A 22,474-nucleotide genomic window follows, 5' to 3' on the forward strand; every position below is an offset into this window, starting at 1 on the left:
TTATGGACCACTTGACGTCAGAGGGAGGCGGGTCAGTTCTTGCCTTTTTGTGTTTTTTGTCATCTATTTTGTCAAACTGATTTGGTCAAACTCAGTGGCTCAATACTGCAACATAAGAAATAAAATAGACAGCTACTACTTGCAAAAAAGGTTTTTAGTTATTTAAATAAATATTCTTAACTTCATGCATACCATACGATTGCTTTATAGTGTTCAGTAAATGAAGCAGCGATTATCTGAACCCCATCACACTCAACTCCTTGATGTTTTAGTGTAACTGGGTGAACAAACTGTGATGAAGATGAGATTTTAATACTTTGGTTTTTAGACTGTCCAATTATTTTAAAAATGATCTTTTATTACAATCAAAATTATCATACTGCATGCATGCTGAATACGATTTTTGTTCCATATTAAAGATTTGAATGGCCGGGAGGGAATGCTAATGCGACAAAATCCTCTGGTAAAGTCCAGAGTTGAGTGCTTTCTAAAATATGATGACGCTTCCTGAGTGGTGGTGGGTTGCTTGTCTCGGTCTGGGAGTGCTCTCCTGGGGCGGGCCCCCGCGTTGGAATGAGACTATGCACCAAGTGGACATCCCGTAAGAGGTGTGGAATCAACTCACAAGATGCATTTTATTATTTTGTTAATAAAGTTTGTTAAATAGGTGACTTTTACCACACCTCTCATCAGACTTTATATCTCTACACAGACATATAGACATCCCACTCAAACATAGACAGACACATACAATCACTACAGATAGTTGCACTTGAGCAATTCATGTTGTGGTTTACCTGCTGTTGTGGTTGTTTTAGCTCTGGTTTTCTTATGGTTATAAAATTAAATACATAATGCTAAAGGAAAGACCTCACACTTATTTTAAGATTAAGAAACTATTAGTAAATCAGTATCCTTACTTACAAGCCCATCACTGTTTCAACACCGTAATACCAACATTTTCCGACATTATTTACTAAAAATGTAAACAAAAACATAATAATGTTTGTTGACTTCCATAATATTGAGAACTAATGTATATTCAGTGTTTTGATTTGCAATTCTTCAATTAATCTATTTTTTCCCATAAGAATGTGTTTTACCAATTAGTTACATTTTATGTACATGGTTTGGCCCCTTACCAGCTCTCACTTGCAAATGATCCTACTTCAAGCTGAAATTAACAAAGCCTGGAAAATTAGTTATAAATAAACCTTAATGTTGAGGCGACTATTGTAGCCTCCTAAGAAGCCAATGGGTTCAGTTTAGTGTCTGATGAGCTTTTGTCTAGTAGACATGCAGCACGCCATTGTCTATTTGTATTTACAAAAATAAATTGGAGGGACAAAATAATAAATTGACTTTATAGGAGTTGAGGAATATGATTGACCAAGGGCAGAAAAGGGCACTGCAAAGATACCAGTGGCCTGAAAAAATAGCAGTCAACAGAAACAAAAGCCCAAGCTCTCCTCTCCTCCTCCGTCCATTGTGCAGGTAAGCTTATACAACCTTTCACCCAAGTGTCACTATTAACAAATTAAAAAAGGTGAAATGTGCCAAGTCACACAAATGTAGTGTGGAGTTTGTGTGTAAAACGGTTGCAAAAAATTTTATGTGAAAAATTAGAGGGAAAGGTTGCAGGAGTTCATCATAAAACACATCAACAGCATTAGGGCTTTTGCAAAGCAACTCAACATTTGAGGAAAACAGCATGACGTTGTCTTTAATTTTGCTACAAGAGTTCTTTGTTAATAGTTAAAGTTTAATCCAGTATTTTAGGGCAACATCTGGCAGAATTATTTTGAGAACTCAAACATTGTATGTTCAAAAATGCTAAAATTAAATACTAAAACCTTTCTTTGGTAATCTGCAAGGCAGCAGTGACAAAAAGGAGTAAAAGTATTTTGATCTTAGTTAAAACTATCATAAATATTTTTGAAATTGGTTAATATGGCTTGTTAATTAGGTTTTTTTTCTCCATCAGATTTGTTCACAAAAATCCTCCAAAAACTAAAACTCACTGCAGGAGTGTCAGTTTTCAGGACGACCACTCCCTGATCCATCATGAATACACACCAGAGTACAAAGTATGTGCACAAAGACACGGATAACCCAATTTGACTAATCTGCACTGCTCTGACTTCAACCAGAAAGAACATATTTGTATTATTTAAAGCTGTGAGTCAGGCCTTCTCCTCATTAGCATTTTAGAACCCTTTGCAGCCCACGAGTCAAAATAATTTGCCCACCCCTGATCAACAAACAAGTAAAATATCTCTTAAAATCCTGAACCTGAGTAAACCCTTCCCAGAATATCTAAAGCTGTTTTATTTGTTTGGGAGGAGGAATTTCCTCTCTGGTGGAAAATTTGAAACATTGTGTATTGAAAAAAAAAACACGTTTGAGAGTTGGTGTTCAATTGACTCTCACAAACTTATAATATTATAAATAAATCAATACATTTAAAAAAAAACTGTAAAACTATTTGTATTTAAAAAATATTGCAATGAAGAGAAATTTCGACTCACTGAAATTCAAGTTGCAGAATCATCAAGAAGATGTTATTCCACAATCCCCCACTAGATGTCGGACAAAACGATTTTATTTTATTTCCTCTTCTTTTTAGGCTTTTTTAAGGATAAATTCCTTATTATTTAATCTGTCACTAATTGCAACAGAAAAAGTACCGAACTTTCACCGACCCCCACCTCCTAAAGGCTTCTGTGTGAAGCAAATCCTTATCAGTTGAGGAAGATGCTGGACAAAAACGCATTACAACTTTCTTTTGAAAAAACAAACAAACGAAGGAACAAACAAAACCGAAATTACCATCGTGCAGTTTTTTCAGTCATTTTCCCATACTATTTTCGAAAACACAGAGTTTCAATGTTATCAGTGATAAACTGGTAAAATGGAACCAATCGCCGAAAAAAGGTCATACGCAATTAGACGTTGGTCTCCTTCACCTGTTGAGAAAAAAAGGTGTACAAGCCGAACATCAGCCACGGGCGACTTTTTGTAAGTTTTACATTTTTTATTTGACATTTTAACGAAATAGAAAGTCAAATTTGTCGCTTTGGTTTTTTTCCCTCCAAATTGCAGTCTCAAATTTAATCCGGAAATTAAACAGCAGGTGTTGTAGTTTAAACAAATTTTATTGTGTTTGTTGTTGGCATTTTTTTATGTGCTATAAACTTTCTTTTAAATCTAATTGTTTTCCTTAATATTTGTATCTTTTTTTAAACTTGATTGCTGCTAAAATTATTGTTTAACTTAACATTTTCATATTCCTACTTAACGTTTTTTAATGACTTGGAACTGCTGAAAATGCGGAAAGTTTTGTGGATCAAATATTACGTTTTATAACTGAAGTGCAAACAAAGTTGTATTTTAAAAGAATAAGTAACACACAAAGGTCTTTCAATGACTGAATGTTTAACTTAATTCAGACGTTTATTTAAGGAAATCTTTTTATTTGTATGGCTTTGTTTTGCCGATTAGGTGAACTACAAGGGCACAAAAAGCACAGTTTATGTTTAGTTTCTTTAGAAAATTAGGTGAAGCATGTTGGTGTTAATTGCTAGCTCCTTGTAGTTGTAACTTTCAGGTTCTCAAGATTTAAAGATTTTGTTTGTCATTCCACACATAGTATTTTCAGAGAAACACGCAGGTGAGACGAGATGTTGTTTCCCACTAGCATGACAGTGCAAAAAAGCAGCAATAATAAAAAGAACATGATGCTGTCGACCTTCTCCACAGCAGCACCGTTTATGGTTAGATGTGAGTGGTGGTGATTGCCAGATGTCCTGAAGTCGATCACCATTTCTTTAGTTTGTCCACGTTGATCTGGAGGTTATGGGATGTACACCACACTGCTAGCTGCTCCACCTCCATTCTGTGAGCAGACTCGTCATTGTCGCTTATGAGACTGATCACTGTTGTGTCGTCTGCAAACTTAACAATGTGGTTGGTGCTGTATCGAGCTGCGCAGTCATGCATGAGCAGACTGAACAGCAGTGGGCTCAGGACACACCCCTGTGGTGTGCCTGTGCTCACTGAGATGGGCCTGGATGTGTGGCTGCCGATCTTGTCTGACTGCAGCCGGTCTGCAAAGAAACGCACAAACTCTACAAACAATACAATCAAATATTTGTTTGACCCAATAGAAAACTCACATTTTTATGTTTTGCATTTTTGTTCATAATGAAAAATGAACGTTTTCTTCATGTTCTTTAGGTAAAGATGTTGAAAAGTGTAACTTTGCAACATGGCTATGGAATTATAGTTAAGGAGGAATCTAGCTGTCTTAAAACAGTGACTAATGAACATGCTTTGAGGAGCTGATGCGCCCTTAACCCTTGTGCTATCCCAGGCACTTTAACATTGGGAGTGAGGTCATCTAGACCCACTAGACAGTGTGCTGAATCTTTTTCTTCAAAATGTGTGATATTTACTGTTTCCATGGATTAGATGAAATCCTCTCCACCTTTATCCACCTTTGTCATGGTAGGAATAACACGTCAATGGTCATCTTGACCCCCATAAGATAGCACAAGGGTTAAGCATGATGTGCTGCAAAAAAATAACAGGTGGAAATCCGTCTGGAATTCTGTATGTATGATACTTTTGAACGGGAAACAAATACAGGGGTTTTCTTTGCCTTCTGGGGGTCCAAGGATCTATGATTTCTCAATGGAACAACGCAGCTTCACCCACTGTATCACACTAGATCCAAGATGTGCCATTTCATCTGAAACTTCAGAAAATAAGGCACATACTTAGTATTTCAGAATATAAATTTGACCGTTTGGAGGGACTTTTTAAACTTTCTTTAATCGCCCACAAAAGTGACAGTAGGACCTTCTTTCCTTTTTATTGTTTTCTCAAGCTGTTATTTATTTATATTCTATTTTCTTGTTATTTATTTAAGGACAATACCCAAAGAGGAGGTTTAGGGATGCAGTGAATAAAGACACAAAGGTAGTTGGTGTTAGAGTTAGAGGATGCAGAAGACAGGGTTAGATGGAGGAAGCTGATTCGCTGTGGCGATCCCTGAAGGGAAAAGCCGAAAGGAAAGAAGATCCTGAATAAACATTAATCCTTGCGGCAATTATATTTTGTGTAAATATTGACAGTAGAGGGAGGTGATCGTCATTGTTTTTTCTTTTTTCATATTTGAAAATGTAACATAAAAGAAACCTTTTGATGTATTATTTTCTTCTTGAAACTTCAGCCATTTTTTTCCATTAATTTCAGCAACCTGTGGCTTCTCCTACGGGCGTTCTTCCATTTCTTCCATTGCAAAGTCATTTCTTGAGCAACGTTTCCCTTCCTGCTTGCAACCCGCTCTGCTTCAAATTTCCAATTTGCAGTAGTTAAAGTGTAATTTGGAGGATTTTTGGCTTTGAATAATTAAAACGCTGTCCGGACAGGTGACCTCTATCATATGTGGGATCTTTCATTTTCTAAGTGTGGTGTTGCTACATTCTTTACCTTTATAGCGTGTTGTTCTTGAAAACTGCAGGTATGTTCAATTTTAATTATTCAATGTTAGATCTCATTTTGAAATATTTGGCTGTATTTCATTGGTGTTATTTTATAAACTCATTGTCAAGAAACGTTGGCAGCATTTTTTTGTGCTGTTTACCTTTTCACTCTGTAAATTTAAAAAAAATCACCCAACAATGGTTTGATTTAAAAATCAACTATCCCTTTTTTTTCCCATGAGACATGTCCTTCTTGGATTAAGACATTGATTGTACGAGAGAGCTGGACTAAGTGACTCATCCCCCATCGCATTCCAAACAGGACGTGTCTGCTGGCTCCAAGAAGCCAAAATCTTAGACTTCTTTTGAGAAATTAACTGTTGCTACTCCTTCATTATTTGTTAAAAGAATGTTCTTGCTAATAATATTTTTTTCCATTCCATTTCCATTTCCATTCCATTTCCAGATATTTTTTATTTAAGTTATAAACTGACCAATCAGATGGTCTTACGTCAAATGTTCCAAACATTTGATTGACAGATTCGCCCGCTTCGAGTGAAGTAGGGGTGTAGTCTGGGGAGGAGGCTCTGTTTTAATTTTCGTGCTTATTTTTATTTATTTATTTTGTTTTGTCTTAATGTAAAGCACTTTGTGTTATGTTTTTATAGGAAAACTGCTATAAAAATTTGGGTCAGTACAAACTATCATGCATTAAAGTTTTATTGCAGCTTTTAGTAAATACACCTTTTCCATTAGTTTCCATCAGTAGCGGTTTTAGGCAAGGGCAATACGGGCAATTGCCCGGGGCGCAAAATGAAGGCCTGCAACCTGGCGGCGCCCCCGCCCCGCGCTCTCCTGTCTTTGAGAAGACGACGCAAATGTGTGTGAAGAAGGAAAAGGGTAGAGGGCGCGGGGTGAAGGGCGCAGGCTGCAGCCAGAGGTAGTTGGGCTGCGAGGTGGAGGAGGAGCTAAAATGGCGCTCCGTCCGGACAAATTTTTGTGAGCTGCAGCGGTCTGATCCCAAAATATCCATTTTGACCTCGTTTTCAAACTGTTTAACTAGTTTTTACTTTATTTTTCATTACGCTCAAGTCTTACCACTGGAAAGAGGGAAGAAGGAAATAAAAACAACAATATTAAGAGCTCCTAGAAAATAAGAATGCCACGGGAAAAGCCTGTGGAGAAGCCAACTGCCGCATCCAAAAACCCAGAGATGACGACACATGACCACGAAGACGCCATGTATCCTTGCTGGCTACTAAAAGAAAAACCCTGGTTACACCCACCAAACCCTCCGTTCCACCTAACAATGTAGTCGTCTCCAACAAAAGTGATGCCGAGTTGTCAGCTCTAACTACCACCATCGAAAAACTGATGGCGAGGTTTGACGGAAGACTTGGTGAAATCTCTGATTCTGGCTAATCTGAAAAAGATCCCTGAGGTAAACGCTGCTGATATAAAGGACTGCAAATCCAAAGTGCATAATCTGGAAAAAGAAGTTTCTGTGTTGAAAAAAGAAAACAATGACTTAAAAGAGAGGGTGGTGGAAATGAAGCGCTATAAACGGCGCTGGAACTTGAAATTACATGGCTTTGAAAGAAAAAAGCGAGGAAAACACCCGCAAAGAAATTCTGGATATCCTAGCAAAGATCATGCGGATACAGTACATCGCCTTGGGAGGAGAGAAACCGGGAGACACCGCCAAATCATCATCCAGTTCTCCATGAGGCACTACCGGGATATCTTCTGGAAGGTTTCTAAAGATGCAAAGGCTTGTAAAGAGCTGGGAATCTTCTTCAAGCAAGATTTCTGCAAATCAGACCGATGTCTGGCCCAAAATGGAGAAAGTGAGAGCTGCTGGACAGAACGTCGACTATCGGGGCCACATCGGGTACACTAACTGAGTCAGTTTTTCTCCAGAGTAGCTGTGTTTTTTTTTTGTTAAACTGTTAAACTGATAAGTGGGAAATCTTTAAATTCAAAGTACGTCAAATTGCCAAAAAAACATAGCAAATTAATAGCAAAACATTGTGAGCAAAAAGAAACTGAAATTATGACTGAGTCAAATCAGATTTGTTCCGAGCTTGTTTTCAATGATGAGGATAAACAACGCAGAAGCATTTTGCAGTGTTCTTTTGATGATCTTTATATTAAAAAAGCAAATCAGATCCCGAGCAAAGTGGGTGGAGCTTGGTGAAAAGAGTACATATTATTTCTGCAATCTAGAGAAGAAGAGACAAGAGAAGAATGCTACAAAAAAAACGTCATGTTAATAATCAATTATGCTCTGATCCTCGAAAGATCTCTAAAGAAATAAACTCATTTTATAGTAAATTGTACTCGTCATCCTATTCCGAATCCCACACTGACACATTTTTCCAGACAAATAAAGATTTGATTCCTAAGAGTGATGACAATTTTAGAAACTCTTGTGATTCAGAAATAACTTTGCAAGAATTAGAGAAGGCTTTAAGCTGTCTGTCCAATGACAAAGCTCCAGGATGTGACGGACTAACCAGTCATTTTTATAAATTCTTCTGGGAGCATATCAAAGATTTAATTTTTTAAATGTTTAAAGAAATAATTTAAAATGGGTCTCTAAAACACACAATGAAACAGGGTGTAATCACCCTTATTCCAAAGTCGGGTAAAGACCCAACGTTTCTAGATAATTTAAGGCCCATAACTATTTTAAATACTGACTATAAACTTCTAACCCATATATTTGCAAACAGACTCAAATCAGACATGATCCAAATAATCTCTGAAACGCAGTCCGGTTTTATTAAAGGTCGCTCAATTCATAATAACTTAAGACTCCTTCTGGATCTGATTGACTATGAATATCTCATAGATACAGATGGTTTTATTCTATTTTTTGATTTTTACAAGGCTTTTGATATGATTGAACATAATTTCATGTTTCACACTCTGCAATTTTTTGATTTTGGTAAAAAATGTATTAATGCAGTTAAAACTTTTTACTAAGACACTAGTAGCGTTCTGTTTGTGTACCTCAGGGGACGTCTGAAAGATTTAATATCAACAAAGGTATAAAACAAGGTTGTCCCATTTCGCCTCTTCTTTTTATTGCTGCTGCAGAAATGCTACCTTTGCTCATTAAAAATACTGCCTGTCAGTTGCAAATGTTGAATTTTCAATCAGCCAACTAGCCGACGATACAATTTTCCTGAATAATCTACATGACATCCCCAAAATTCTTAAAACTATTGACATATTTTCAAAAGCTTCAGGCCTCAAACTGAACCTAAACAAGTGTGAGATCTTACCCATTAAACCATGTACATTATCGAATGCTTATAATATTCCGATTAAATCCACAGTTAAATACCTCGGAATGCATATTACTAAAAACAAAACAGACTTAGAAAAACTCAACGTTTGGGACAAACTAGAGAAATGTTCCTCTCTGCTAAACAACTGGGGACAGAGAGATCTTTCTATTTTTGGTAGAATTCTCCTCACCAAAATTGAAAGCATATCAAGATTCATATATCCGACCTATTCTATAGGTGTCCCTAAACAAGCATTTCAATCTATTAATCAAATCAATTTTAACTTCATATGGAAAATAAAAACACACAATATTAAACTAGGTGCGCTACCTAAAAAATATGAAGATGGCTGAGCCAAGCCTTAGATTTAAGCTGCCTTAATGGCACCTTTAAAAATAAACTGGTTAAAATCATTTATTAAAAATCAAAATAGTATTTGGTTTATTGTTCCTAATAAAATATATTCAGCCTAGGAGGGATCACATTTTTACTCAGTTGAGAGTTTGACAGTAACAAACTTCCCATCCAACTGTCATCTTTTCATCAGCAAGTTCTCCTGTGTTGGAAACTCATTTATAAACATAATTACAGTCAACAATCCTCTATGGAACTGCCGATACATCACTATTAGAAACAAATCCCTATTTGTTCCAAAATAGTTTGAAAAAGGAATTTGGTTATTAATGCATCTTCTTCATGAAAATGCTAGTATCATGTCTTTTGATGATTTCACAGCCAATTATGGTTCACTAACAAATAGAAAAGATTTTGAAAAAATTAATAAGACCATTCCACAAAATGTTGTAAACTGAGTTTCTGATCTGTGTCAAAATGACATTTACAGACATGCTACTGTCCCCAAGCTTCTGATTAATGGACACAATATAGCAACTACCAAACTCCCCAACCATCAAATCAGAGAATATTTTAAAATCAAACCATATTTATTTACATTTCATAAAGAACTGTGCTTTTTTTTCTTTCATTCGTAAACGTCATGGAAAACAAACTTGCTATGGAACTTCAAAGTATCATATGTAACTTGCATCTTTTTGATAATCCCCTATATTAAGAATCATTAAAATGTCTATGTAACCCCCTTTTTATTTTATTTTTAATTTCTTTCATTTAAGTTTTTTTTTCTATATTATTGTTTAAAAATAATTTTGTCTTGCATTTGTTGTTTTTACATATCGTTTACATTGTTCTACTTTTCTATACTTGTCATAATTGTAGACAACTGTCACAAATTGTAAATTTAATTATATAAATATTTTTATATATAATTATATATAATTATATAAAAAAAAAGTTGGGCTGCGAGGTGAGCCGCCGCGATTGCGCATGCGCAAAACCTGGCTGGTTCATCTTTAAGTGCTTGATGAAAAAATAAAAATGAAAAACTGCGACTGCGCCGATATGTAGCGAATTGGCGCCACTGACTGCAGCTGCATGCGCTCCTTCTGGAAATGTGTGAAGAAAAGGGGGAGAGCTGCGGGGAATCCGTTCAACTGTGGGTCGCTTCCAAATGAAGTGGCCAGGTGGGGGACAGGGGCGGGGGGTGGAATTTACTTTATAAAACTTTTTTAAAAGTCAGTGATACGGTGACATTCTATTACTTAAATTTTAATAAAAAAAGTATTCAAAAAAATCGTCCTTTTTGGGGTTAATTTTTTGTGTGAAATGCCCAAATAAAAATGGGAACACAAAAAAATGTCACTAAGGTGACAGTTGGTTTAGTCGACGGACTTGATGCCTTCGTGAGGACGTTTATTACTAAACGCCAAAAACATTTGAAATATTGACACAAAAAAAGGTCAAAGCCATCTGGTGCCGAATTTAGAGAGAAAAGGGATAAAGAAAAGGGTATGTCCTCGTAGCTAGATGCACGTTTTCTATGCTACCTGGCCCTGCAACAACAATGTTGTCGATGACCAAAACTGAAGATGTAGGCCCAAAATGTAGCAAATATCATAAAAAATAAATAATGACGTTATTATAACGTCATTATTTATTTTTATGATTTTATTCTTAAACGTTTGCTCTGCCTTAGCCTGTAACATTAGTTATGATTCGTGTGTCTGTTTGCTCTGTAACACGAAGGTTTTGTTGTATAATAATTAATTCATAAATATATAATGAGCTGTGATGGTTATACAGCATGCTGCTGCTGCCATAACATGCTAGTGGGGAAATAACTTCAGATTGGCCATTACTTTAATAATCATTTCTGGCAGCCTAAACGTTTTCTCAAGTTAACTGGGGATTTAGGGGTTAATTTTGAGACTGCATGTATGAAGTTTCTTTTTTATTTATTTACAAATGTTGGGTTATATTATTAGTCAATAGAATTTTCATAAATCTGTTGTTAGTTTTAAAGATGAATATTTACCATTTACTACAACTTTATGGTGACAAAACATAATTTAACAGGTCATAACTAAAAATGTGGCACTCAAAGGATTGAGGATAGGAAACATGAGCTAATTTAGCTTCTCTGAAGTAGAGATCGGTATAGAGCATGACAATTTAAATTTCCAATTCATAAATGTTTTTTATAAGGCCTATATTGCAGATGAGGATTTGACGAATCAATGCAAGGCACTAGACGACATACTGCATTTTGAAGGGAACTGTGATTTGGACAATTGAGAGCTTCTTTGGGAAATCAAGAACTTGCCTAACTTGCCATCAACAACTCTAAGTCTCCTTGTATGGAAGTGATTCTGCAGCATAATTGAAAATGAGGCAATACCAGAAATGCTTTTTCATTTTCAAAATGAAGCTGCATGAAGCTGCATTTTGTGACTCAAAATTAAAAATCAATACTTCAAAATTCTTTTGTTATTTTCTACTTAAATGCAAAGAGAGGATTGAATTTTCATTTTCACATCCACCCCGCGAATAGTGTCGCATTATTCAATTCGACTTAGCATTCCCAGAGGGGAGGCTGGGCGATGAAGTCAGTGCTATCTCCGTGTGTCCGGCTGCTAAGAGACGCATGCCAAGAGCAGTGCGGCCAGGCTTGTAGCTTTGTGTTAGCAGCAGGAGAGAGGGCTTTGTGATGGCTGTGCACTCCTGATGATTGTACACAGCTTCTTAGGGTGACATAGCAGCATTTCAGCCTTCCGCGGTTCGTCGAAACTTTCCCCGGGAATAGCTTTGTCTTCAGACCAGCAGCCGCCTTCTAGATGAGTGCCTGGTGACCGGGGCTCCTCCCACAAGCTGTGGTTGGGTTCAGCCTAAAAAACGCTGTGGGATCTCATCCCTGTGGGCCCACAACCTACAGGAGATCTCAAAAGGGGCTGTGTAATTTAGTTTGGGTGGCAATAGAAAGCTGGTTCCTCTGCGGCCCAAACACCAAATTAGGTCCCGTATACAAGCAGCCGATATTAGCTTCCACTGTAGGGTGGCTGGGCACTCTCTAGATATAGGGTGAGGTGCTTGGTCACCCAGAGAGAGAGCTTGAAGTAGAGCTGCTCCTCTATCTGGTCCGTATCCCTCCTTGACGTCTCCATGGGGGTGTGTTTTGGGCATGTCTAACTGGGTGGAGGCCCAGCTGGTCTGGGAATGCCTCGAAGTCCCCCCAGAGGAGCTGGAGGAAGTGGCCAGGGAGAGGGAAGTCTGGGCATCTTTGCATAGACTGCTGCCTCTGCTACGCGATCCTGGATAATAGGAAGAAAATCCATGGATAGATGGATGGTGTTTCTGTTGGACTGCCTGTGGCACCTTCAGGGTGGCCCCTGGCAGACTTTGGTTCACTTAAAAACAAGGATCCCTAATTGCTTGAAAGGTCATCCTGAAGTGTTGATGACTGAAAGGGTGTGGACTTGTTTTTGAAAAGATAAAATAAAAAACTAACTCCTGAGCTTCTTCGGAGTCACTAGAAAGCTTTATATTTTATCAGACAGGAAGCATCAGAGTTACTAACTTTGGTTTTCAGTTTAGATTTGTTGGAGGTTCTTTGTTGTTACTGTGGTAAACAATAGTTGATGAAGTTCCTAGCTATAACAAAGATGTCTCATGTTGTAGTAAGATTATTTTTAACCCTAGGCTTGTTCTTTAACTGCATGTTTGTTCCTGATTCTGTTACAGGTAGGAAACCTTCTCAATATCAATGGAAATAAGAAACTACAGAGCAGTGGTTCTTCTGCTTATGGTGGCATATTTCTTCATTACCGTCTTTAACACGTTACCACCTAAAACAAACTGGGTCATCCCAAAGCCAAAGCGCGTCTCGCAGCCAGTTGAGCCTTCATTTCTGGCGTCCCAGCAGAGCATCACTCCCCTCACCAACACCAAACACTTTTTGGTATCAGCTTTCATGGATCAGAGAGTGAAGGGTTTTGACGCCCGCATCATTGGAATATTCAGGAGAGACTCCATCCATCCTCTTCACTGTATTTTCTTCTGTGCTGGATTTTTAAGTGAAACCACATCCGCCTCTGTTCTAGTGCACTCAGATCACTTTGGTTTTCCCTTCGGAGCTACAGATGTTCTGTGTAGCAAACCTGAGAACTGTAATGCAACTCATGTGACTCTTCTGACCAAACAAAATCCTGTTAATATATCTGACCAACTTTGGCTGCCAATAAGAAACAGAAAGACCCACAACAAGGAGACCAGAATGAACTTCACTGTCTGCATTTCTACCCTCTTTGGAGATTACAACAATGTGCTTCAGTTTACACAAAGTCTGGAGATGTACAAGTAAGAAAAGCTGTTTGTAAGGGTTAAAAGGACATAAATGAAACGGATTCCAGTTTATTTAATAAGGAATTGTTGTTTTTTGCAGGTTGCTTGGTGTGAACAGAGTGGTGATCTACAACAACAGCTGTGGTCCTGAACTTACGCGTCTCCTAAATGGTTACAGTCAGGAAGGTTTTGTTGAAATTATACAATGGCCCATCAACAAGTACCTGAATTCATCCAGAGGCTGGAAAGTCCAAGTAGATAAAGGAGACCTGCAGTATTTTGGTCAGATCGTCACCCTCAATGAGTGCATCTATAGATCCATGGAGCGTTCACGCTACGTCCTGCTGAATGATATAGATGAGATCATAATGCCATACCAACACGACAACCTGAACTCTATGATGGAAGCACTGCAACCAAAATATTCAAAGGTAAGTTGATCCACAAATAAATTATAGAGAAAGTCAATATTTACTCCAAACTTTCTATTTACATCATCTCTTCATCCTCTGTAGGTAGCAGAGTTCCTCCTTGAAAGCCACGTCTTTCCCAATAAATATTTTGAGCCAAGTGGAAGATTTCATCTTCCTCAATGGAGCAATGTGTCAGGAACTAACATTCTGGAGCACATCTACAGAGAAGACCCAGACAGGAAGATTTATCACCCACACAAGATGATAGTTCAGCCAAAGTAAGCTGATGTTTTTCTCATTCAAACCTGGGAAACCAATGAAACTGTGACAGAAACATGAAAATAAAAGGTTATTGCAGTAATTAACTGTTGCCGTAAAGGCTTAGGGTTAACTCATTCTACTCAGGGTAATATTAGCCCTTGGCTTATAGTGCATTTTAATCTTTCTGCAACTCCTGCTGAAGGAACAAGATCATATTTACACAATTGAAGACACAGACACAACATGAACAAAGCCAATCAAGCCAGGGGCATAAAACAAGTCCAAGATATGATGAAGAAGTGAGATCTCTCAGAAGTAGAGGAATATTGCTGAAAAAGTTTTAGAAAAATCTTAGTTACATGTTAAATAGGGTCGAGATACTGCACACACAGATAGATGCTCCTGGTGGTTACAGGTTGGTGTTTGCATAGCATTGGAGCCCCTATCAGTGTATAAATGTGTGTGTACGTGTACTTCATCAAGGTAGAACAGCACTAAATGAATATATGCCATCGACCAATTACATTGTTGCAAAAAGTACTCTATTAAACTGACTTCTGCTAACCTTCAGTGTATCTGTGGAACAGGTTGGTGGAGCAGACCTCTGTGCATGAAGTGCTCAGGAAATTTGGAGGAAGGTATATAGTTCCATGGGAGCTTTGTCGCTTTATTCATATTCATGTGGCCCGACGTACATCGTTAAAGCTGGAGCAACTGAATGAGGACAAACGACTGTGGGACTTCCAGGAAAAACTGATACCCAACGTGGACAAGGCGCTGAAGAGAGCAGGACTGCTGACAGAGAATTAGACACTCTGGAGCATGGCTTTAGCTGTTGGAATACCCCTCTCTATTATTTAGAAAAGGTGAACAGCAAAAGGGGAAAGCTGATAAACGTTTGCTGTTGTTTTGCACATGCTGTTTAACATTTCCGAGACTTATCAACTCATAAAATTTAACTTAAAAACAAATGAGGTTAGTTAGAAACTCTCACAAAGAATGAGTAACTCTTTTGAGGATTCAATTTGTAACATTTATTTGACATGTACAGAAACGGGTGAGGTGCCACGACATACGGTTCCTGACAGTGACATTTAGCCTCCACCTTCTGTTCCCAGATCTAAAGCAAAACCTAAATTAACAAAAGCTGCAATTCCCCAAAACATCACTGGAGGCTGGTTTCAAAAAGAAGCAACTTTCTATTGACTCCTATGTCCAAATGTCTATTAAAAAATAATGCACGGCCAATTTGACTTTGTTTTTATTTGAATTCAAATTTGCAGGGGTGATTGGCAGGTTGTGTGTGTGGCTGCATTAGATTTCCATCAGAGCAGGGACGACAAACATTGAGAGCACTCCACCATTATCCTGCAGACTGCTTTTGTCTGTTTGTCCCTCTGTTGTGGCTGTTTGGCTGTAAAGAAAAATGCTAAAGTTTTAAAAGAAAAACAAAAGGCATTTGACACAGGATGTATTCTTTTTTTAAATGAATTTATTTGTGCTGTTGTCTAAAGTAAAAAGAATTTAAAATTGTATTCATTAATTTTATGAATGAATGGCTTAACAGCCGCAGAAACATTAATAAGTTTGATTTTTACTAGAATCTCGTTGGGTTCTAGTCTAATGGGAGCAAATGGCCCCTGGTCTACAACAAGCAGTGCCACTTTTTGATGAGCACTGGCACCAGTTGATTTACCTAAAGATCCCTGCTATAAGTACACACTGATGTCATCTAGTGGCAATTTCCTAATTCTACATCTTACCAGCAATGACACTTCAGATGGGTTATCTGATGCTACATGAGGAAGACTGGAAATTGTGAGCTGAAACCAAACAGCCCACATAAAAAAAATACAATGTTGTGCATGAATGGCTTGTTCTTCACAGACATCTGTAAAAGAGTGGAAACTCTTTGATTGGATGTCTTTGTAAATTTGATGTGATGATTATACTTTAGAAAATTGTCATAAGGATAGTAAAGCTTCAAAAGGTAAGAAAAAAGTTCAGATTAATCTTGCTTGTACATAAAACATAACTTTCATTGAACCAGTTGCTCCATAGGAAACTATAAGATGGGACTGAAAAGACTAGCGCCATCTAGTGGCCATTTTGTTTTTGAGCTTTAGCAACATGCCTAACAGCAAGATCCATAACATGATGCATTATTTACTGATACAAGAGCAAAGAAAGAACAAAAGGAAAAAGTATTCAAACACCATCATCACCTAGGTTCATATCTGGTTAAACCCACAATGGACACAGATGAGACCAAATCTTGCATTTTATATTCTTCACCAAAATCTCTGACAGGTTAAAGCATAATGGCTCAAAAATTGTGCATCAATAGAGGGGGCACCCACCCTCTAAGCCACTTCTACTTGTATCTGGTAGAAGTGGTGCTGGGGGGTCGGCCGGCCAGCGGGGGTAACTGTGTGTTGTCGGGTGGCGGGGGCCAACCAGAAGAATTCGTGTCAGAGTGCATAGGTGGGGACAGGCCTGGAGGCTACCACGCCGTGGCCCGCTGGGGCTCACCCAGGCAGGGGTTGAGGAAGGTGTTGGGTGAGGGGGCTGTAGAGGATAGTGTAGTGTCTAGGGGGGTAGGGGTGGAGCTGTGGTTGCGTCGTGATCTTTTGGCTGCTTGGGTCATGCGCCGAGGCTGGCCTGCAGTGACGAGGCTCCAGCTGGGTGGTGGGTCCTCTGGGTCCTGGCTCCATCTTTGGCCCATGTCTTGGTGTCCATTGCCAAATGGCCCCAATAGCTGCCGTCCAGTGCAGCTGAGTGTGCCTGACCTGTGACCTTGGAGGCCCAACGCCGGGGTCACCCGTGGTCCCTGGTGCTCTGCGCCTGGCTGGTTGGGTGGCTGGTCCCCTTATCTCGGGCTGCATGGGTCCTTTTGCCAGTGGTGCTCCGGGTCCGGGGGTCTTCTGCCCCCTCTCTCCTGGTCTGACCGGTCGGGTGTAGGAGGATCTGCTCCCCCTAATAAACACATGGTACATTTCAGCAGTGTGCTTGCTTCTCCCCCCGTGCACACTTGCACGTGCACACTGTCACACTGCTCCCTGTCTATCAACAGACATCTTCTGCTTATCTTAGTGTCAGAATTTCACTCTTGGATGTAACATTTGTCTGTCTAGCAGATCTAGCATAAAAGTTATGAAGCCAGGTTATCATAACCTATTCAAATTAACAACTTGGCACTTGTACCCCCTCACTTTCTCCCCCTCTCTCTCTTTTTCTTTTTTTTCCACACTTTTCCCCTCTCTCTTCTCCCTGTAAAAAAAAGAAAGAGGTCCCCAGGTGCTGGTCATGGTTGCATTCTGTCACCAGCAGGGCTCCACTGCTGGGTCTGTCACAAAACCGCCAGCAGTTCTATGTCTTTATGCAAGTCTGCTGATGACACTAGAGACAAGTTCACCTGCAACATTTGACTGTCTGCAACCAACCTGGAGGTGCGCTATAACAAGGTGGCGCTGTTCATCCGGAGGCAAATTTCTGATAGACTTCTGTTGCTCTGCAGAAAATATATCCTAGAAAAAAAAAGTTATTTTTGTTCTGGCTATAAACGGCTTAATCATGACTAAAGTACCACTGGGAACATTTTTACAATAACTCACATTGAAAGATTGCAACTGCAGTTCCAATAAACTGCTTTTTTTGTCCATATTTTTGCATCTGAAAATTATAATGTTGTGAGCAAAAACTTACCATATCACCCCAAACATGATAATTAATACCATCTATATCTCATAAAAACATGATATAGCAAATTTTGCTTCAGTATATTTCAAAGGGTTTAAAATAAACATCTTCATATCCATTAATTTGAATTTTCTGTCAATTCTTTGCAGGGTTTATAAAAACCCAACATATAGTTGTTGTTTTTTTATCTGCTGCCTTCAAACCTGCATTTACCATGTAAATCTATGTCTCATATGGAAGAAAAATAAATGAATATCTTTACAGTAGTTTTCTTGTTGCTGTTAATCATGACATCACATTCTCAGTGGAGCTTTCAAAAGATTCATTTAACAACAACAACAAAAGGGCTGTTTAGAAAAAAGAACAAAATAATTTACACAGATTTAAAAAAGTAAGGAAAAAGATCGCAAGGACATGAAATCTGTGTTAATCAGAAAACATTTGATGTAATGCACAATAGTACAAACACTGTAAGTATGCTGACATCACAGCAGGACTGAAGGTCGGGGGGATTTGTGCAATATCCAGTCTTGATACGTTTTTTCCATGTTCTATAACATTTCTAAACGTTTGCTAATAAAAGAGCCCAAGGACTCCTTTAATACAGAAACGTGTAGCAAAGGTCACACACTTCTGTGAATGTTCATGGAAATCCTAACTGCTGCAATCCTGGTTAAACAATAAAGATTTACTGCTCCTGTAATGTGTTTAATGTTCATTTAGAAAACTCTTTTAGGCTTGTGTCTCACAGGGAAACTAAACGTTATTCCTGAATTTTGAAATATTAGTTTGCAAGAAGCATCTCACAGTTCCCTTTCTTTCAACATTAAGTTATTTCTAAATTTGGCAGTTATTCTCCCTAGTTTCTGTTTTTTCCCCCTATTGCTCATAAAACCACATCCGCACCCTTTTCACACGAACATCTGCCTCCTCCTCTGAGATTCTTGGTGTTACAATATGTTTGACTGTTCGAAAACTTAAATGTATTGAAATGTATCTTATATATTTAATAAAATCTTTTTGATTTTATTTAGATTTTTGATCTATTTGAACATTTTAGAATAAAAATATTTCATCAGAACCAAAAAATGTAATTGTAACTATAAAAATATACTAAGAACCTGTAAGCATAAACATCTAAAAAAAACTGTCTCCTTTGTGGACAGGCCCCGCCCCTTTTAGATGTGTTATACATGTACGTCTGACAGAAATGATCATAAACTTCCAGCAACCTGTTGTGTTATGCTTTATGATTTCCCCCCCCCCCCCCCTTCTATAATCATCCTCCGAACACACCCCCCCCCCCCCCACACACACACACACACACACACACCCAAACACACACTCTAACATCTCTCTCTCTTCTTTTCCGTCAGGTCCAACAAAGAACGATTACAAATATAATTAATATAAAAAAAAAATTTGTGTAGATTTACAAAAGGGGTTTATTCAAATCTACACGCTGTGTGTCAGAAGATTCATAACCCCAGGTTGTCAAATTAAAATATGTCCAATACAAGAGGCCTTCAGCCATCTGGTTGCTCAGCTGTTGGGCAGGACAAGTTTTATTATCTTTACTCTGTGTGGAATATGAGGAAGCAGTTGTGATCAGGTGTATAACAGAGGTGTAACTTGCATTTTCTGCTTCAAAAAAAGGAAAAAAATAAAAGAGATAAATAATTGCCATAAGAACAGTATGCGTGCACACACAATTACTCTTCCAACTGATCCCTTGTTGAACCCTGAGTTCATAAGTGTCCCTAAAACCTGATTCATAAATCCATTTCTCCACTTCCTTGGGGCAACGCTATGCAGTAGAGGGCTGAATACTAAATATTCATAATTGATCAGTAAAATAGAAAATTGAACTAGGGAAACCAGAAAACTCCCAACAAACCTTAAAAGAATAAAAATGCAAAAATACTTTTTTTTGTAGCTAAAAAGATGGATGAAATTCACTTAAAGACCCACTCCAGTCATCTTTTGATCTGTCCTAAAAGTGTTCCCAGCATTCTTTTAGTTATGATTTTATCGTCTTTTTGTTTTTGTTTTTTGGCTAAATCAAGGACTTCCCTCCCATTTGGTGACATACAGCCATACAGTTTGAGCCAGACTGGATGAGGAAAACGAAGACGTACCTGGATTTATTTGTCTGCAGGTGGATGCATCAGAATGGGGCACAACAGGGAGCTTGTAGCTTGCTGTGGTACCTTTACGTCACAAACATAACCTTTTTTTAAACTGCATTTTTACGTCTGCTCCTGATTCACAATGATTTGAATCAAGAAATACTCAGAATTGTAGTTTTAATCTTAAATTTTATTTATATATGTCCTCAATCATGAGAAAAATAAGACAAGAAAATATTAATAACTTCAACAACAACAAAAAAATGTCATCAGAGTGGATTTTTAAAGTAATTTCTATTGAGGGCCATTGAAAAAAATACTTTTTGAAAATATATGTGTTTCAAAGTGAGCTTTTATTTGACTTTCACAAAATTCTATCATTAGGTTCAACAAACCGCATAAACAATTGATCTTATATCAAACCCCTTTAGATGATCTGTTATCAAAATCTCTGCAATTCTTGAGATTCAGTTGCACAAGATGTGACACTAGGTTTCCGCCACTAGATGTCCCTAAAACGAATGTCAGAATTTCAATTTTGGCGAATAATTTATCTTCTTTATTTATTTAGTTTTATTTTATTTTATTTGGCTAATGACTACATCTTAGTCACCTTTACAGCGTTCTGTTCCGTTTTCACAGATAGAAGGGCTGAACTTTGGACTCCACATCCAGATTGCTCCAGTCCAACTGGGCGAAGTATAACTATTATGATCAGTTAAACAAGATGCAGGTGTGCGCGTGCGCCTAAAGCGCTTAAACCATCATTCTTTTTTTTTTTTTTTTTTAGAAATAAGAGAAACTAATTCAAAAGTATTTTTTAAGCTTTATTCCCATGACGTTTTCCCGAACATGAAGTACCAAACCAGTGCGCTTAGACGTGGAACCACCCGCCGAAAGTGGAGATGGGTCACGAGAACTACAACTCTAACTAAGGAAACGCTCAGACGTTCTGAGCTCTGACAAGCCACACATCAGCCTCTAGCGAGCCTCCGTAAGTTTTATTATTTTGTTTGTTTTTATATAAATAACCTTAATTCCACCTTTCTTTTACTGTATAGTTTTGTCTTATTTAGTAATTCTCAAATTAAATCTTAAAATTAAGGTTTTATTGGCATTACTTTAGGTGAATTCTTAAAAAATAAGACGGACTAAAACAAAAAACTCAAGTTTTGAAAAAACGTTTTCCTCAATCTCTTAACTTATTTTTCTGAATTTCTACTCTCTTGTAAGCAAATCTTAAAAAAGGAATTGCAGCATTTTTTAATTACTAACGTTTTTCAGATATTTAAAAAAAAAACGATTGGAGCAGTTTTTTGGATTAAATGTTACATCTTAATCACTGAATTGTAACAAAGGTTTTAGTTGGATATTAAAACAAATTGCAACAAATAGAGGTTGAAAGTTATCATTTTAACAAAAAGGAATGAAATGGAAATGTGTGTTGTCAGCAATGCTTTATTTTTTTGTTTGTTTGTTTGTTTCACTAACTAGGTGAGCTAGCCTACAAGTGTAGAAAAATGGACAAGTCTATGATTTTAAATACCGGTATTCATTTAGAAAATTAGGTGGAACAGATTTGGGTGTTTTTAGAAGTGATGCCTTTGGTTTTTATTTGGCAGTTTGTGGGAAGGAACACAGTTCTGTATCATTTTTGTTTTGTAACCCTATGCATTGTGTTCAGTAGGAAATATTTATCTTTTTATTGTAAGAAAATACATGCAAGCTGTGGCAAATTCCTGGTTTTTAGAAAATTGATAGACCATAAGGAAAAATGTATGCTATCAAAAATGGTGTAAAGATGGTTTTTATCTTTATCTGCTTCTCCTGTCACCCGTTAATCTTTCATTTTTTTCTATATGCAAATAACATTCCCTACAGTCCTACTCTGATGGGCCCTTTGAATAGTTTCATACTTGGATGAATAAACTCTCACCTCCTAAATAGGGGGTCATACTTCTTAATTCTTTTTTTTTTTTGGTTTCTCATTTTGTTTTTTTAAATGCATTATTTTTTTTTTGTTTAACAATAGACATGTTGCTGAGTGCAAGGCTAATGCTTTAGCTTGCAGTCACAGGTTTAGTTGCATACATAAAGTATGAAGAAAAGATTCCTGAATAAGGCTACTTTATACGTTAAAAATATCACCCATCCGGCTCTTCCCTTGGCACACAGATCAAGAGAGGATCCATAGAATCATAACAATTTTTAACAAAAAAAAAGGAAAAATGTGACTAGAGTATATTTTAATGCTTTTTGATTATGCATTTACTTGATTCCATGTATATGTACGAATATTGCATTGTGAAAAATGGTTGCTTGCTTCAAAATCTACGTGCATTACCAGAGAAGATGTACTGAGGTCAGTGCAAAGCTGTGATTCCTGGTCTCTGTTTTATTTCTGTGCTGTGTTGTTTATGGAACAGAGATACCTGTGAATTTCCAGACTAGACTTGGATCCTTGACAGGCGCAGAAATATTTTGCACGTACAGAC

General features: G+C 37.7%; 2 protein-coding genes across 3 annotated transcripts in view; both read left to right on the top strand.

Annotated features, from left to right (window-relative positions):
• The window catches only part of LOC101167664, a 72,537-nt gene that overhangs the window by 42,687 nt on the left and 7,376 nt on the right, over positions 1-22,474 (top strand). The window contains exon 1 of one of the 2 annotated variants that reach the window (XM_023951840.1): positions 20,740-20,973. The exons of the other annotated variant lie outside the window; for it this stretch is intronic. The gene's annotated coding sequence lies outside the window, so the exon portion shown is untranslated. Of the gene's footprint in view, positions 1-20,739; positions 20,974-22,474 lie in introns of those variants that run through there. 2 annotated transcript variants of the gene reach the window in all.
• Positions 2,769-15,399, top strand: LOC111946856. The gene is made up of 5 exons (XM_023951842.1): positions 2,769-3,018; positions 12,878-13,492; positions 13,578-13,908; positions 13,993-14,168; positions 14,739-15,399. Exons 2-5 carry the CDS (start codon positions 12,900-12,902, stop codon positions 14,959-14,961), a joined length of 1,323 nt encoding a protein of 440 aa, XP_023807610.1. The 5' UTR covers positions 2,769-3,018; positions 12,878-12,899; the 3' UTR covers positions 14,962-15,399.

Source organism: Oryzias latipes, chromosome 22, assembly GCF_002234675.1.
Source record: "Oryzias latipes chromosome 22, ASM223467v1".
NCBI lineage: Eukaryota > Metazoa > Chordata > Actinopteri > Beloniformes > Adrianichthyidae > Oryzias > Oryzias latipes.

Excerpts from the sequence above, each read along its gene's own strand:
- LOC111946856 (XM_023951842.1), top strand. The coding sequence starts at position 12,900 with ATGGAAATAAGAAACTACAGAGCAGTGGTTCTTCTGCTTATGGTGGCA. Across the intron at positions 13,909-13,992 it reads TGCAACCAAAATATTCAAAG|GTAGCAGAGTTCCTCCTTGA; the intron begins GTAAGTTGATCC and ends CATCCTCTGTAG. Across the intron at positions 14,169-14,738 it reads AAGATGATAGTTCAGCCAAA|GTTGGTGGAGCAGACCTCTG; the intron begins GTAAGCTGATGT and ends TCTGTGGAACAG.